This window comes from Falco cherrug, chromosome 1, assembly GCF_023634085.1.
Source record: "Falco cherrug isolate bFalChe1 chromosome 1, bFalChe1.pri, whole genome shotgun sequence".
Classification (NCBI taxonomy): domain Eukaryota; kingdom Metazoa; phylum Chordata; class Aves; order Falconiformes; family Falconidae; genus Falco; species Falco cherrug.
In genome coordinates this window covers 8,022,394-8,038,407 of record NC_073697.1, presented here as the reverse complement: position 1 = coordinate 8,038,407, position 16,014 = coordinate 8,022,394, and the positions used below count along the sequence as shown (strand labels likewise).

Genomic DNA, 16,014 nt, shown 5'->3' with positions numbered 1-16,014 from the left:
CTAAAATTCCATGGGTTTGTTCGCAGCTCCGCGTGCAAACAGCTGTTAACGGGTTGGTTTGTTCCACCTGCCTGCAAGGGCTGAGAGGGGGAAGAATCAAGCCCCTGGGAAGTGAAGGGGTGCATTCCTGAAAATGAATCCTGGAGCTGTGGGTGGTATTTTGTCCGCCTGAGTGAGGGGACACTGTCTAAGCAACCAGCCTTGTAGAGGCCAGCAGCACAGACAGCAGGTGAAGAATGCACCCTCTTTGCTCCCAGCTGTATTTTTCTTTGATAAGTACCTAGTTATATGAAAAAAATACATCAGTACTGAACTTGAAGAAAGCTGGTTCACATTCCAAGAACTACTACAGTGTTTGAACAGGCAGGGTTTTCCCCGCTACCTTGGTGCACCAGAGGCAGCAGAAATTTCTATGCAAGTCTACAGCTTTAACAATCTTTTCAAAGTTGTTTTTCTTCACACATTGTAGGGGAAAAAGTTGACATACAACAGTGTTAGGATTTGGGGTTTTTTTGTTTTTATGAAATTTCTCAAGATATCACAAAATTACACACACTGTAAGCTTAATCTGCACATTTTCCAATGAAAAACTGAAAGGAAATACCTTAAATTTATTACTTGTATATACAATTTCAATCCAAATTTACATTCGTATCATTTTCTTGGATAGCAAAAGGCATGGATCAAACACAGGATTGAGATGTGCCACTTCAGCATAGTTACAGGATATTACTTAAAATATTGGTATGAGTAAATTGAAATTAATTTAGAACAGGCCGTTTAAAAGGCTCCATTTTGTATTGAAATGGTATTAACTGTTGGGAAGGTCACTGCAAACATACACTACTTTACAATGCAAACGTTCATCATTTGTTTCATTGAGATTCACAAGACAATGACTGAAAAATGAATGGACTTACACCCTCTGAGATCTGGTAGGAGTTTAAAACCCTGGATGTGGCTGTGCAGTCAGTTCAGACACCTTCACGGATTAAGGCATTTGTGCTAGACGTAGCTTTTTAACTTTAAAAGTGAAGTCTTTTCTGCAGTTAATGTTTAACAAAAACCTGAAATTCTTCTTACCTGCTCTAGGAAACAAGAAGTTACTCATTTGAGTCTTCAAAAACCAAGTAGTGAAGTTAAGAAGAAATTACAGGATATTAACATCCCCATCTTTCAGCTACAGCAATGGATTTGTATTTGAGTAACTTACATTCGGTGAAATCATGTTTAGACCTGTTTGAAATTATTTATGCTTAGCTAGCACAATTTAAACAGAACTTCATTCAGATATTGTAAAATAAAGCAAAAAATAAGATTTACAAGGAATACTTTGTTTCCCCTCCAAACTCTTTTTTATTACTTGAAATATGGAGGAAAAAGACCAAACACATTTGGAAAAATTATGCCTCTCCTGTTAGAGCAATTAATAATCATGCTAATTCAAATGAAGATACCTCTCAAGCCAAGAATAATTTGAATAGTTTGCTATTTTAACAACCTGCACAAACTGTAGATACTATATGTTAATTTAAGACCCTATGAAGCCAACAGATCCATCTTCCCCTGTACACTTCTGTTGCTTGACTTACTAAGAACCAGTACTGAAGGAAATACCTGCAAAACTATCCCAGTTATGTCCACTCAAACTCCATACTTAATAAAATACTATGGAGACCCTGAAAAAAACCAGAAACTATGTCTTTAAATAGAATCCAGAAATGCAGTTTCATGTATAGCTGCACATTCTCAAGCGTGCTTTTGCACAAAAGCGTACTTTTTAATAGTTAGATTCAAGAGCAAACCAATCAAATAGATCTTTCCTTTACATTTAAAATTCTACATACAATGTAATCTTTTTTGCTTTGGTAAAATACAAAAAACGGGAAGCTCTGGGTAAAGAAAGCACAGTAAATATCATGGGTATATCATACCTTTTTTAAGAAATATGAGCTGAAATGTAAGGCATCCCCGAAGTATTTTTTGCATATGCAAGGAATGCAGTTCTTTGTAAACAAAAGCTTGAGGAAAGCAATACTGAAGCCAAAGAATCTTCCCTAGGATCCTTCCAATGATCCCAAAACCAAGAGCAACTCTCCTAGGGTAAGTGTTATGGAACTAAATCCTGTGAAAAAGAGAATCCAATCCTTTGTCTTACCCATACATTTTTAATCATGTATTAGATCGGCTTGCCTTGAAGATCTCCCAATTAAGAGAATGATGTAAAAGTTGATTCTCAAGGGCGTCAGCTCATCTTAAGTCTATTTTTCTGGTACATCATTTCCTATAGATTTTGCGGCAGCACTGTTATGACCTACGGATGCTTGCACAGTGTTCCCACTGGTAAGGTTGCCCAGTGCCTGGGACTGACAGGCAGCTGTGGGTTTAGCGGCAAGAAGTGCTTTAGATGAATTAGACTGATGTCTGCGATGACCTGAATCTTCACCTGCAGCAGCAACCGGTCTCTTTCTGCCAGATTCTTCACTAATAGGAGGCTGAAAATAAACACGAGCAACCTGTTAGATGTTTTTCTGTAAGGCCGGGTATTTGCCCTTTCATACACTTAACAGATCAAAAAAAGACAGAGCGTTCCATAACTCAGCTTAGTTATTCACAACTCATTGGTAATGTTCTACAGCTCTCCTGGCCATTTAGCTAGAAGCGCAAGTGCATGACATATTAAGGACTTTAAACAGTCTTACATTATTTAATTGTCACTGCCCAAATGTTTGCCACAACTCCTAGGAAATGGAGGATTACCGGGGCCGATGGTAGCGCAGTGCCCCGTAAGCCAGGTACGAAAGGCAGGGCAGCACTACACTCCGGAACCGTACTCTAAGAATTCGGCATTCTGCAGGGAGGCTGCACTGAATTTGGCACTTACATTCTCAGCAAGGACAATGCCTGTCACAGTTCATCAAGGATTGCCATTCATTAATTTGCCAAATTCCTGAACGGTATAGAAATCATCAGTCTTACCAAATGACAAGCTTTTTTTTTTTTTTTTTTTTTTTCTCCTATTTCTTTCACTACACAATGAAAATGGATCAACGCTTTCTACGTTTTAGCCACCTCAGCACCATACTTTGGTTTAAAAAGAAAATAATAACAAATGGCTAGAACACAACTGCCTTTTTCATTCAAATTTTTGTAATCATGCTTTTTCTAGTGATTGACAGGATTCGTAAAGCTGCCTTTTTGTGAACTGAAGTAACTGTTCTCAGTTTACCTTGCAGTAAAAATATTCATACACCAAATATTTATTTGAAATAGGTACTGAAACTTACATCTACTCTGAAGTCCTCCAGCCTCTTAAATTTACTAAGGTACTCTTGCAGTTTGGCGTCAATGGCTGGAGTCTTGTGCTGAGAGTATTTTAGATAAGCCCAAAATTTTTCCAGTCCATAGAGCTGACCTGATAATGGAAAAACACAATTTTACCAATTTACAGAGGTCAGATGTAATTAAAAAAAACCTTAATTATTCACTGGTAACTGTATGTTTAAGAGAACTGAAGATAAGAGGAACACAAACAGAAATGGCTCTTGGGTTCATTAACAAGTTAGGGCCAAGGAACGGGGATTATCTCCAACTAAAGTTACCCCAGTGTGAGCCGTGACCGGCCTATGATAATTACCAGCTTCGTAGTCTTTCTTCGTTTCTTCTTGGAAATCCTTGAATATTTCTTGCCTGAATTTCTTTTCTAGGCCATAGCTGTAAAACCTAAACAAGCATTCCAATCCATACCTGTAACAGAACAAAGAGGTACAAATACCTTACACATATGCTGCTCATCCCTCAGAGGGAGGCAAGTTTCCAGTCTCTCCTTGCATTTAAGTAGACGGCACAGTCTCATTTTACCCTTCTCCTAAAAAAACGCTTCCTTTTCGCATCAGTTTTTATCACCCCATTGTTCTGAAACATCTTCACGAATAACCAAAACTGACTTAGGAAAATCAGGTCCGTCCCATGGTTTCAATTTAGGATCTACGGACACTATACACACATACAAAATGAAGACAAATGCTTTCATGTTTTCAGTATGTGTGGGCACACAAACATTTTTAACACAAGACCAATCATAGTGGGTCGGCCCAGGAGTCAGCCTAACCCGCCACCAGCGCAAAACCTGCCGTGTAAGGCAGGACTGTGTTCCTGCAGCTCCCACCCACCCCAGTGGCAGGGTTTCTGGCTCGGCACTCAGTGATGCTTCGGCATTACTCTGGCTTTGGCTGCCTCGGGTCTCCAGATAGCGCAGACCTCCTCCCGTTCTTGCCTGCTGCCACCTTAGCGCCCTTAAAAGCCTTCTGAAGTTTCTCCTAGTAAACGTATCCTTGGATAATCACAGAGCATCAAGTAATCCAGAGCAGAGAGACAAGGCGTTATTAAAGCCACTTCACCCCCCAGGGAATATCACTCTGCAGCCTCAAGTGACATATCCAAACTTCAGGATTCTGTAAGCCGGTAGGTACATCCTCGCTTGGCACTCAGAACGCTGGGCTACCTCGTCTTTTCAGCTAAGGGAAACAGAGGTGGGAGGAACTGGGTGGAAGGAAGGGAATAACATCAGAGAGCTAAAGGGGCAGCGGTAATTTCCTTTGTGGTCATTTCTCTGGTATTTTTATAAGGCCAGAAGCAGTCGCACCAAAGTTCAATGAGGTTAAGAACGTCTTCACCTATGGAAGGAAGAATCTTAGGAGTGTAAATAAGTACAGAGCTGACTTGTCACAGTCAACAAGTTACAGGGTTTTGTAGAATTCAAGACCGATGACAAGTCAGGAAATGCTGCACATTTAGCTATTATCTGCAAAGCACAAATATAAACAAACAGATTTTTGCTATTAAAATAACTTACACAGGCTGCTATTTTAAAGATTTCCAAAGACTCAAAACCAATATTAGAAATGTTCACTTCAGATATACGCAAACTGCACAGGTACGACCTCAACAGCTCAACTTCCAGGAAAAAGTGAATACCTGTAGTGTTCTCTTGCATCATCTAAAGCAAGTTGTTTGAATTCTTCATACATTTTCTTGTTAAAGTGATCTCTCAAAAAAAAGGACCAGAAACGAAACAACGTGTTCATTTCTTGGGACTGGCCAATTCCCAACCGTTTCCTCTCTGGAAGAAAAAAGAAAGGAGTAAAAAAAGAGAAAGTTATTTTCAATTTTTCAGCAACATATTTTCAAGTGCTTTTCCATTAGTAATACACACACAAGAGCTTACAGTAACTGAAGTTTAAATGCGAGGGTAATTTTTTTGTCAGGGAAAATAAAGTTAAATGGAAAGCAGAGTTCATAAAAGAGAAACAAAATACATCTTGCTTTCCTTTTCCAAGAAAAAATTAGGATGAGGAACAGTGTGGAGAAAACTGGTATCAGATGACGCCTTGAAAATTTTAGGTAGAATTTCAGGAAGTACATTTAGTGGCTTACCCATCAGACACCTTCGACGATATTTGTGGTACACCTGTTGAGTAAAGCCATTTTCCTTTAACAGTTCATGAGAAGGATGCTGAAATTTTGGAAGAGAATTTGGGGTACACCCGTAACCTCCCGCTAATGGAGCTCCTTCTGAAGGCGAAGCACTGGAACTGCTGAAGAAAAAAGAAAAAAAAAAAAAAAAAAAAGCAAATGCACTTCTGTCCTGTAAAGAGTGCTTTTCTATAGAATCAGTTTTCAACCATTCTGATCTATGCAAGAGCTGTCAGAATAGCGCAGTCACCGCAGGACCACCACTACAATGCATGCCTGGGGTCCCAGTCACCCGCTTTTGAAATCAGATTCTGAGCTAATATGTCAAAAACCAGACAGTTTTGAATGACAATAATTAAACATTACATTACTGCCTGATTTTAAATGACCACCTAACGGCAAAATCACTGAAGTGAATGTCAGTACTTCAAGTAATATTACTGCTACAGTATCATGGCTCAACAACGTTGTGGAACCTAGTCAGCCTGGCTAGCTTACTCCCCAGTAACCTCGCATTCTATCGTTTTGTCTTTCTTGATCGCTCTGCTCTTCCCTCCAATGTGTTTATAAATTGTATTTTATCACAGACTGTTTCTCCATTAGCAGTGAGAACTAATGATACTGCAAATAAATATTCTACAACTGAAAAAAAATAAAAATTACCTCACAGAGGAAGTTCTCGGCCTGTGGTCTCTGGAATCCATCACCCAACCCACATGGCATTCTAAGGGAGGATTTGTACTGTGTCGTGTTTTTCTTTTTCTTGGAGTCTAAGAAAGCAAATGAAGTATTTATTTCCCTATTTTCATTTCACTCATTCTCTCCCTATTAAGACAAAGTTCTAAAAATTTTATATTCTATCTAACACATTATAGTCACAACACTCTGGTTACATAACCTAAAGATTAGTCTTATGTAACAAATTCAAAGTCTTTGACATGACACTTTTTCAGCAAGGTCTTTTAAGAAATGTTACAGAGAAAACTAGGAAATCATTTTGTAACAATATGGTAAATATTTTGAAGATAAGCCATAAAAATGTACAAGTGTTTATTTTTTTTTTTTTCTTTTTATTCCTGGTAAGTCGTATGCACAGGCATGAGTTTTACAGACTTTTTCTCGTTTTAGAAAAAGTATGTTTCCATTTACCTTCACATCAATGGATCGTGCTTCTTTAACAACAGGGTAGAACCTGGGTGTTTTGTTGGGGTCCTGTAGCCTTGGGGTGCGAGGTGTTCGCGGGGTGAAGCCAGGTTGAATGCAGGGGGAATCTGGCACTGCTGTTGGCAGTGATCGAGCTATTGCTGCCGTCGGAGGGACTTCAACACTTAACAAATTACAAGGCAGCTCCTCTGCCAAATCTGTAGGCAGGAAGGACAAAACACTCATTTTCAAAACAGACTTCGGATTTCAAAGCTTAAGCTCCCTTAGTATCTTAAAGGCCTGTTTCATTTCAAATGAACCACATCATCCCCAAAGGATAATCAAATTAAAAAGAGCACTCTGTGCAGAAGCAGCACAAACCGCTCAAAACTAGGAAATAAAGTTTCAAGCATGTCTTTGCTAGAAAATTTAAACCCACTTCTTCACTGCTTGTTCTTTGGTACTTACACTAGGGAAGTAATGGAAAATAAACACTGGTGAAAGCATAACCACATTCTTGCTTTTTGGTGAGGCCGTGGGTTTAGTAAGGTGGTTTTCTTCAACTGCTTTAAAGACACTATTAGCATGTATCCGAGTAAATGTTAATACTACTACTGCATCAGAAATACTCAAAAGATAAGATTTGGACATAGTGACTGCTCAGTAAGGTTATGATACAAATAGAAAATTCTTCTAGTTTCAATTCCTTCTATCCCCATTTCCCGTAAAAATACTGGTTTCTAGAAAATATGTTTCACAACATCACTAGCTATTACTTTACACACTGTGAATGTCAAACTACACAAAAAGCACCTGGTGTTGGTACATGGTGACAACAAAATAGAACACTGCCTTTTGATGCTCATACACATCCTGCAAAGTAGTAGTACCAGCTTGTTCTAACTCAATGGAAACCATGCTACTAACAAACAGTTGACAATTTGAAAAATGAGCAAAGAGCAATCCCCTCGGATTGCTGACTGAACCAAAATTGAAATATTACACAGGCAGAAAGAGTTAAAACACCTATGGAATTGCTCTTTATTACAGAGATTCGGAAAAAAAATAATACTTATTACTTACCTTTCCGTAACCCTGAAGGTCCTGGAGGAACTTCTTGGGTTGGATCAGCAACTGGTTCTGGTGCAAGACTATCAAATTCCTCTTTACTAATGAGGCTTAGCTTCTTAAAGTTCTCAATCTCTTGCTGAATTAGAGAAAGCAAATTGTAAATGCAAAGCACAATAATTAATATCATCCGGAGAAACAGGTGAAATTCATAGAAGAGAAAATAAGCAAGCCAGAACTGACACAGCTACCCACACACAGCCAGTACAGATTTCTTTTCAGGAAAATGGAAGAAGTCTCTAGCACACGTTGTAAAAAAAGCTGCCACGGACACTGTATATAAGCTCACACTGCACTAGCTAAAACAAAGTTACGCCGGTAAATGGGCAAATGGAGACAGTAAGGCCACCTACATGCGAATTTTCACAGACAAATAAGAAATAAAAACAACTGAGACCCTGGCCCCTTGCCAAACCCCAAACCATCCCTCTTCTGCAGTAAGTGTGCCAAGGAAGGCCCTAGCAATTTAGGGGAGCAAAAAAGACCCTCCTCCCTTTCTCAGGCAACATCTTAAGAAAAGCCAGCATTTGTAAATAAAATGTTCAGCTTGTTTTTTTTTTTTTTTTTAATGTTTTCATTGGTAGCTTAAACCGCAAAAGCACAGGATTTTCCAGGATGTGTGGCAACAAGTCAAATCACTTTTGCCCCTGCTCAGCTGAAGGTGGGGCGGGACATCTCTGTGCGTGCATGCTGTGCGTGAAAAATCTTGTTTAAATCAATGTTAAGAACAAAACAACAAAAAAGTAGTTTTCCCTGGCTGTGTGCTATTTCTCACTGTCCTCTTCTAGTGTGCTGGTTTTCTTGGTCCATTTCCTTTATAATAAAACCTCCATGTTCTGAATTGTACCCTTACTTTCCTGCTCTTATTCTCAACATTCGTTTTTATCTGTCAGCTCTTTTTTGTACCCACATGCCCCATTTGTCCTTTAAGCTGCTTCCCCCAAACCACCTTTACCCTTGTGCACAGATAAAGCTCCTTCTCCTCACCACTTACTGTTTAGGTAACTTTGTATTTCTGTACACTTAATATCTGCTAGTGACACAGTGAGATCGTTGACACACGTGCCACTCACTGGGCTCACTTGCACAAAAAAATAAACCAAGAGTGATACGTGACAGGACTGCAGTATGCCACGTTGACCTCTGCCTTTGCAGTGCTGGAGTTCAACTCATCTAATTTTACAGCTGCTCAGTATATTTAAAAAAATAATAAATAATATTTTTTTAAAATATCAAAGCTGACCATCTCCTTGTAAAGGTTTGAAAGCCTCAAAGACGGGCCCACGCACAGGCTAGGAAATAGAAGTGTTTCTCCAATGAAATGTAAGGTGTACAATCCAAAGTTTCATTTGCTGACAGAGCTAACGTTGTAACAAGCTACAAGGCAAACAGAACCTTAACGTAAAACTACTTCAAAATGACTGTATTACCGTCCTCTCATCTTATCTCAAGAATGTGACCACTTCCTCTCCGGTAGGGGTTTGCAAATGTTATGAAACAAACTATTCATAGAACAAGAAAACACTGGAAAAGTTGAAATTTCTCCAAAATGTTAAGAGATAGTTCTAAAAATATTCATTCAATGTTTTTGGTCAAATCTGTGACAAGAAAAACTTGCCGATTTTGCTTTCAACTTGTTTACAATATTATCAAAATAAAGAGAGTTCAAGAGACCTGTAAACTGAACTACTATCACTTTTCTTTCAAAAAAAACCCCAGCATTTTACAATTACACAGCAGATGGCTGAAATCCATTTTAGAACTGTTTGGACGGGCATAGTCTTCAGGTAAAAATTTAAGAAAGTTACCTTCAACATAGTGTCATTCTCACTCTGCTCCATCCACAAATCCTGTTCATAATAGTATAAGCCATCATTAATAACTTTAGCAAGTTCTGATGTTATTTTTGCACGGCATACATGGTTGCCAGAACGATCTCCACCAAGATGTCTTCTCATATATGGTGGTGTCTGTGTTACGATCAAAATCTTGTTTACATCCTGATCATCAATTTCATAATCAGAATCGCTGTCTGACCAATCAGTAAATTTATTCTTCCGACCTTGAATTTGTTCCATCTCTTCATCAAACATAAAATCAAGTTCTTCCTGTTCTTGCTCCTCTGGAGGTGGGGGTGGCTGTTGTTGATCTGATGTTTGATCAGACACAGGAACGCCGCTCTCCTAAGTTGGAAAAGGTGATGCGTTTTACATTTGAATTGGACAGACATTATCCAAATGGGAGACAAACAGAACATGATAGAACATTTTCAATAAACAAACATAGGGGAAACTGGAAACAATATAGCCATTTTCAGATGCTTATTAAGTAAATTACTGTACTAAATAATTCTGCCATAAGCTTTTAGAACAATTACCGATGCACATAATACATTTTTTCAATAATCAACAGGTACAACTGCCCCTCAGCAGAAAAAAAAAAAACCCCACACCACAGTATTTCATTTTAGTGAGCTTTAGATCAGAATTTCAAATGCACTCAGTTATTCTAGGTCCGACACAGTGAGAAGTATGCACACTAACTGTACTGCATTATCACGCATCACACGTTACGATGTGAAAAATCTTCTTTTACGGTATAATCTATAAGTTGCCAGGTTTTGCATTTGTTTATTTAAAACCAACTTAAAGGTTTTTGATTTTACCTTTAGTTTGACTGTGGATGCACGGTGCCTCTTCTTCACTTCTATCCAAGGTTCAGAGTCCAAATCAGGCAAACTTGTAGACAATCCTTTAGACATCGTCTGAAAATTACTCGTTTCGGTGTTTTCCTTTGGACTCAGCGGGCTTCCCAGTCTTGGAGAACTTGGTGCAGACTCTAGCAGTGGAAAACAGTTCAGTTTCTACTCTGGATTGCTTTATTTTTGTTTAGTTTCATTTTGTTAAGGGTTTTTTTTTGTTGTTTGGGGTGGTTTTTTCAGTTGTTTCACTAGTCTCTTTTAACCATAGCGACTATTTTTCTACTTCTCTGATGAAATGTAACACTGATCAGCAGAATTTCTTTTCATTTTTAGGAGATGGCTTTTCGCAGTTCACTCAACATTTTAGGGAAATATCAATTCTTGCAACTTATTTATGTGTAAAGTTTCTAACAGTCTGAGATAAGTTACGTGTTAGTCAGAAAACAAGAGCAGCATCATTGGGGACAGGTTTTCTCCACGCCATCCTCTAGCTCTACGGATGGGTGCCTAACTCAGTCTTCATTCTTGCCATCTAATTCCAGCCAACATTTTAGTAAAAGATTTCCCTGCCGAGGGCTGCCAGCAAACAAAGCCATCTCCCTATTAATAATGCGAATGAAATCCCCATCCAAAACCAGGATGCATCAAAAAAAGAGTTAACATGCAGCTGCTACCCCAATGAAGCAGATTTTACCACTAACTTAAGATTACCATTACTGCTTCTACTACTACTACACAACTGTAGTCCATCATACTATATTCCGGAGAACGGTCACAGCAGCAGCATGTAAGACACATTTTTATCTCCTTCACATCAGCCATGCCAGCCATGTGACTTGGCAACTGCAAGGCTGACAGAAACATATCAGCTGAATAAACCATTACCAAATGTACCACTTCTATTATGAAATCAGTATCAAAAGGCAAACTTCCTAAGCTAGATCGACAGTCCTGAACTAGTTTCTGTAAAATAAATCCTTTACCAGTATGTGAGCCAAAAATTTGGCCTGGTATGAATTCTGGACAATTGATGAGCTGGGAAAAGTCAGTCGGTGGCAGGCTGCACGGAGGAGGACCTGGAATCGGCCACTTTTCTGGATCAACCCTTTTTCTTAGCCTCTGATCCACAATTTCAACTTCTGTACTGTCCCTTAGGGCCTGCGTGACAAGCATATTATAACTTTAGAAACTTTACATATCTAGCACCACCTAAAAAAGAAAAAAACACTCCCAAACTTTGCCATTTATAGTCTCCTTACAAAATCCTTGTCAATGCAAACAGGAATTCATAGCACCGACTTTAAATGGCAGTACAAAATTAACCAAACAACTTTCTACATACATACTCCTGAATTATTTTACCTCCAAAATGAGGGCAGCATTTGTAGTCAGAGCTTGCATCCGACGGAAGCTTGCAATCAATGAAACAGGCAGAAATCCTTGTTGGTCCATCTTTCTCCTCAGAAAGAAGTCTCTTTCCAAATTTTCTGTGCTGAAATAATACTCACTGCAGAAAAGAAACATACAAATATGAGCCTGTCATAGGTTAAAGAAAAATCCCAAAATAGCAACTTAAGAGATTCCTTGTTAGAAGTCTTCCATTAAAAACAGACCACACTTTGCCATCATCAACAAAATCGTTCCTTCCACGGGTGTATCATTATAAACAAAACTTACAGAACAGCATGCATGCTCAACGTGTTAAGAAAGAGTTATGATCCAGTACAGTACATAGAGGGTATAAATCAAAGCCTTGTTAACATTTGCATACATGAACTGCATAAGGAAAAAAACTGTGCTCAATTTTTCTTTCACCCACCCCCCTTCCTTATTACTTACATGAACAGAAGGAAACAACATTTTCTTAGCCTCCATATAGATGAAGGACAACTACTGCTTACAGTCAGAGCATAAGTTATTTCCCACACAGCAGTATCAGTGCGCCTCCATTCTGAACTGTATCTTTTCTTTTCCCAGTTTCCAGTACATTAGAAGGTTTAAGTATCCTATCTGAGTGTTGAGGCACATATATGTACTCTGAATCATTACTTCAAGCATGCTTGTGGGAAGATGAGAAAACAAAAATAGTAATGTTGTATTTGTCGTGAAACTGTACCAAAAGGCACAACAGTTCATGGCGAAAGGTAAAGTCAAAAAGAAGAGATGATGTTAAGCGGATAAAGAGAAGAGGGACAAGGACCATTTTGAGAATCTGACAATACCACAGAACGAGAGAGACAAGGGACAAAGAAATAGCAGAAAGACAAATCTTCTTAAACAATGAAGCTGCTCTACAAAATGGTTAGGGTGTCAAGATGTTTTTACTCTAGTGAAGAGGAAAATAAGGAATTCAAATCATGACCTGTCACACAAAGCAAGCAAACAAGAAAACATGTTATGAAAAAGAATGGACAACCACCCCCCCCAAATCAATCATGACAACTAAAATCTAGGCCTTTCACAGAGTTTACACATCATACCATGATTTTGCATATTGCATCCAACGAACACTACTCCTCATCAGGTTCAAGAAAGTAGGCAGTGAAATATTTAATGGAGAGCAATTAAAATTCCGTAACACAAAAATAGAGATAGTGCAAAATAAAACAAGAGGGCATTAAAACGCTGAGGGGGAAAAAGCCCAACCACATGCAGATGTAAATAAAGTTAATTCTAATTTCAACTAAGTATAAAATGCTAAGTGTCTCCACTGAAGTTGGGATCAAGGCCAAAGTTACCAAGAGGAGAGGACTCTGATGCCATCACTGACCCAAGGAGAAGCTTGGTACCATTTCTCACTCTAATTTTTGGTAGCTAAAGAAATGCAACGTTAAAGCTTTCTATATGAAACACTCGGCTCCAGGACTGAATGAATATAAAAGTCTCAAAGTTGGACAATAAGACATATGACAAATGAAAACACTGCCATTAGATCGGAGCACACGGAGAAAAGAATAACTCTTTCGGAGAATTAGCTCTCACTCAGAGCTAAGTAAACTGACCAGTGAAGCAACTGCGCACAAAGAGAAAGTTTCTTTCAAGAATATCCTGTTTACTGTTCTGAACTGCTACATTTCTTCTCCCCTCCCAGTCTAGAAGATAAGCAAGCACAAAAGCCATATATCAAGTTTTTACTACTGTTACCTTTACAGTCATACAGTAAAGGTAAAATCTTGTAACGATTCATCTAGTTAAAAATTCCACAAGCAGAAATGGACAATGACTGAACTTGACTCAAACTGCCTCACTTGATGTCCATCACTCTAGAAAAAGGAATGTGAAAGACCATTAATGATAAATGAAAACAACGCACAAATTTGCTCCAAGTAGAGGGACAAACCTACACACACACACATACACCCCCTCCAGCTTTTCTTTTCATTTTCCTCAGTCCCTTCACTTGTTCTTGAATTGATGGAGACCTGGGTGCGTGTCTGGACTTGTATTTCTTTATTTTTTAAAGAAAGAGGACTTTTTAAATAGAATTCTACTGCATGTTGCAGACTGAGGAGTTGCTGAGCACTGAAACATTTCAGGCTGACAACTCCAGCCTGTAATTAAAAACATTAAAGATGTTTTTGTATCCAATACAAATATTACGCTCACTTGTACATCAAGCTGGTTCTCGGGACAAGCATGAACTGCTTGACAGCAGTGCATTTCTTACTGTAATTACGTATCCACTCAGCTGAACATAGTCTCTTAAGATTTTGCCCTCTTAAGCAGGTAAATTGTTTTAAAATTCATCAGCTGACTAGGATTCAAACACCAATCTCACTCCTCTAATATTAATCTTGGACTCCATAAGGAACGCTGAGACCTAACAGTTCTGTGTAGCTTTATTCTGTATCTACTTCCTTCTTTGGCATGGTTAATACTTTATAACTAAATTATCCCCATTTAGAAGCGAAAAATAAGTAACTGATGAACAAAGTCTGTTTCCAATAATTTTTAATGTGATAGAAAAAGTGAATAAAAAACACGTTGGGTTTTTGGGGGTTTGTTTTTGGGTTTTGTTTTTTATTGTTGTTGTTGTTGTTGTTGGTTTTTTAAGGAGCATAAAAATAGTGAAGTTATGCTCTAAACCTGCTCAAGAATCTCCCTCTCATGGAAAGCAAACTCCATAATCAAACTGCCTTAGAAGTTCACATCAGACAAGCAACCAACGGCTCTGGTTAGCCAGCCATGCCAAGTCTTCTACTGACACCTGCCAACCTCTCGTTGCTAAAACCAAATACAAATATAACCAGAAGTCAGATGCGACCAATGCTGTAACTGACATTTTTCTCAGCAGAGGGGGACATCATCATGTCCTACCTTAGAAGGTCTGGATTCTACACTGCATGCCCAGAAATCTGGCCAACAGTGGAGTGTCTGTGCTCCTCCCCCACTTGTCTGAGGACAGTGCAGGCCGATTATCCTGACATGGGGGTACATGTCCACTGTCAGGTCTCATAAGGGCCTGGCAGCAAGAGTAACAAAAAAGACTGCAATAGAAGTTTTGAAGTTGATAGCCACATGCCAGATACTTTCTGCCCTTAAAGAGGCTTTTTTCTTCCTTTTTGCGTCAACTGTAACAAAAGAAGCAAGAATAAAATAAGCAAGTTGCTTTATGGAATACAAGGGCAATCAAAAACCACCACAAAGGCATCGCAAACAAATGCCGTTGCAAGTACAGAAGATGAAATATCTGTCAGTGGTGGAAACTGTCTCTTTAAAATGAGCTAGTGGTTTCCAGGCCCTTTTTGACTTGTCTCCTGGTGATAATCAGTCTTCCAGATGGTTTCTCATTGCCTAATGGTGTACACGAGAAAGTAAACATTTCAGATTATTGAAAAATCAAGTACCATTGCAAAACTACTCTCTTTCAGTTAAATGTTTCAGGTGAAACACTCTGAAAACATAAAACTAACAAGACTTCTCAAAGTGAAATTGAGAGCAAATAAGGGAAACATCTAGCTACATCACCCAAGAAGAGCTTTATAGGCAAACAGACCAACAGTACTCAAAAAGCACAAGCTCAGAGACATCCAAATCTCAATTACATGACAACATAAAGAGGGCTATGTACCATAAATAAAGCAGGTATACGAGTTAGAGCCAGACTACAGCACAAGATGCAGAACAGGTTCCTTAAAAATCCTCCCCATCACTCAACTTTTTCCACCCCACTAGTGAATAAATTCAAACTGACACTGGTAACAGTCAAATCAAAAAGTTAAATTGAAATGCCTTAATCTCCATCTTTATATGGATAATAAGGATTAAACGCCATTTGAAATGAGTTATCTTAACCAGATCCCTAAAAATATGTTTACATTAAAGGATCCACTTACATTTGATGTTTTATATATTCTTTGAGAAGTGCTTCATCCACAGAATACATCTGCACTCCTGTTCCATCACCATAGTAATACATCACACTAGCATTAAGCTCAGGATGAAATACTTGGTCAGTTCCTTCACCATACAGTTCTTGATAACCAACTGAATATTCAAAGTTCACTTCAAAATAAAGGAGAACATAAAAGAAAGATGACAAAAATATTAAGCCCAGCACACAAGTA

General features: G+C 38.6%; 1 protein-coding gene across 10 annotated transcripts in view; it reads right to left on the bottom strand.

Annotated features, from left to right (window-relative positions):
• Nucleotides 1-494: 494 nt before the first annotated feature.
• LARP1B (La ribonucleoprotein 1B) overlaps nucleotides 495-16,014 on the bottom strand; it is a 32,647-nt gene continuing 17,127 nt past the window's right edge. For 5 of the 10 annotated variants that reach the window (XM_055708401.1, XM_055708213.1, XM_014282165.3 and 2 more), the window contains exons 7-19: nucleotides 15,784-15,952; nucleotides 11,810-11,954; nucleotides 11,431-11,605; nucleotides 10,412-10,584; nucleotides 9,555-9,929; nucleotides 7,702-7,825; nucleotides 6,625-6,836; nucleotides 6,139-6,245; nucleotides 5,437-5,597; nucleotides 4,978-5,122; nucleotides 3,638-3,747; nucleotides 3,288-3,415; nucleotides 495-2,495 (exon numbers count right to left, since the gene is read on the bottom strand). In XM_055708401.1, coding sequence (XP_055564376.1) covers nucleotides 2,262-2,495; nucleotides 3,288-3,415; nucleotides 3,638-3,747; nucleotides 4,978-5,122; nucleotides 5,437-5,597; nucleotides 6,139-6,245; nucleotides 6,625-6,836; nucleotides 7,702-7,825; nucleotides 9,555-9,929; nucleotides 10,412-10,584; nucleotides 11,431-11,605; nucleotides 11,810-11,954; nucleotides 15,784-15,952 — 2,258 coding nt within the window. In that variant the 3' untranslated portion in view covers nucleotides 495-2,261. The other 5 variants (XM_055708338.1, XM_055708268.1, XR_008731972.1 and 2 more) reach the window with 5 other exon arrangements.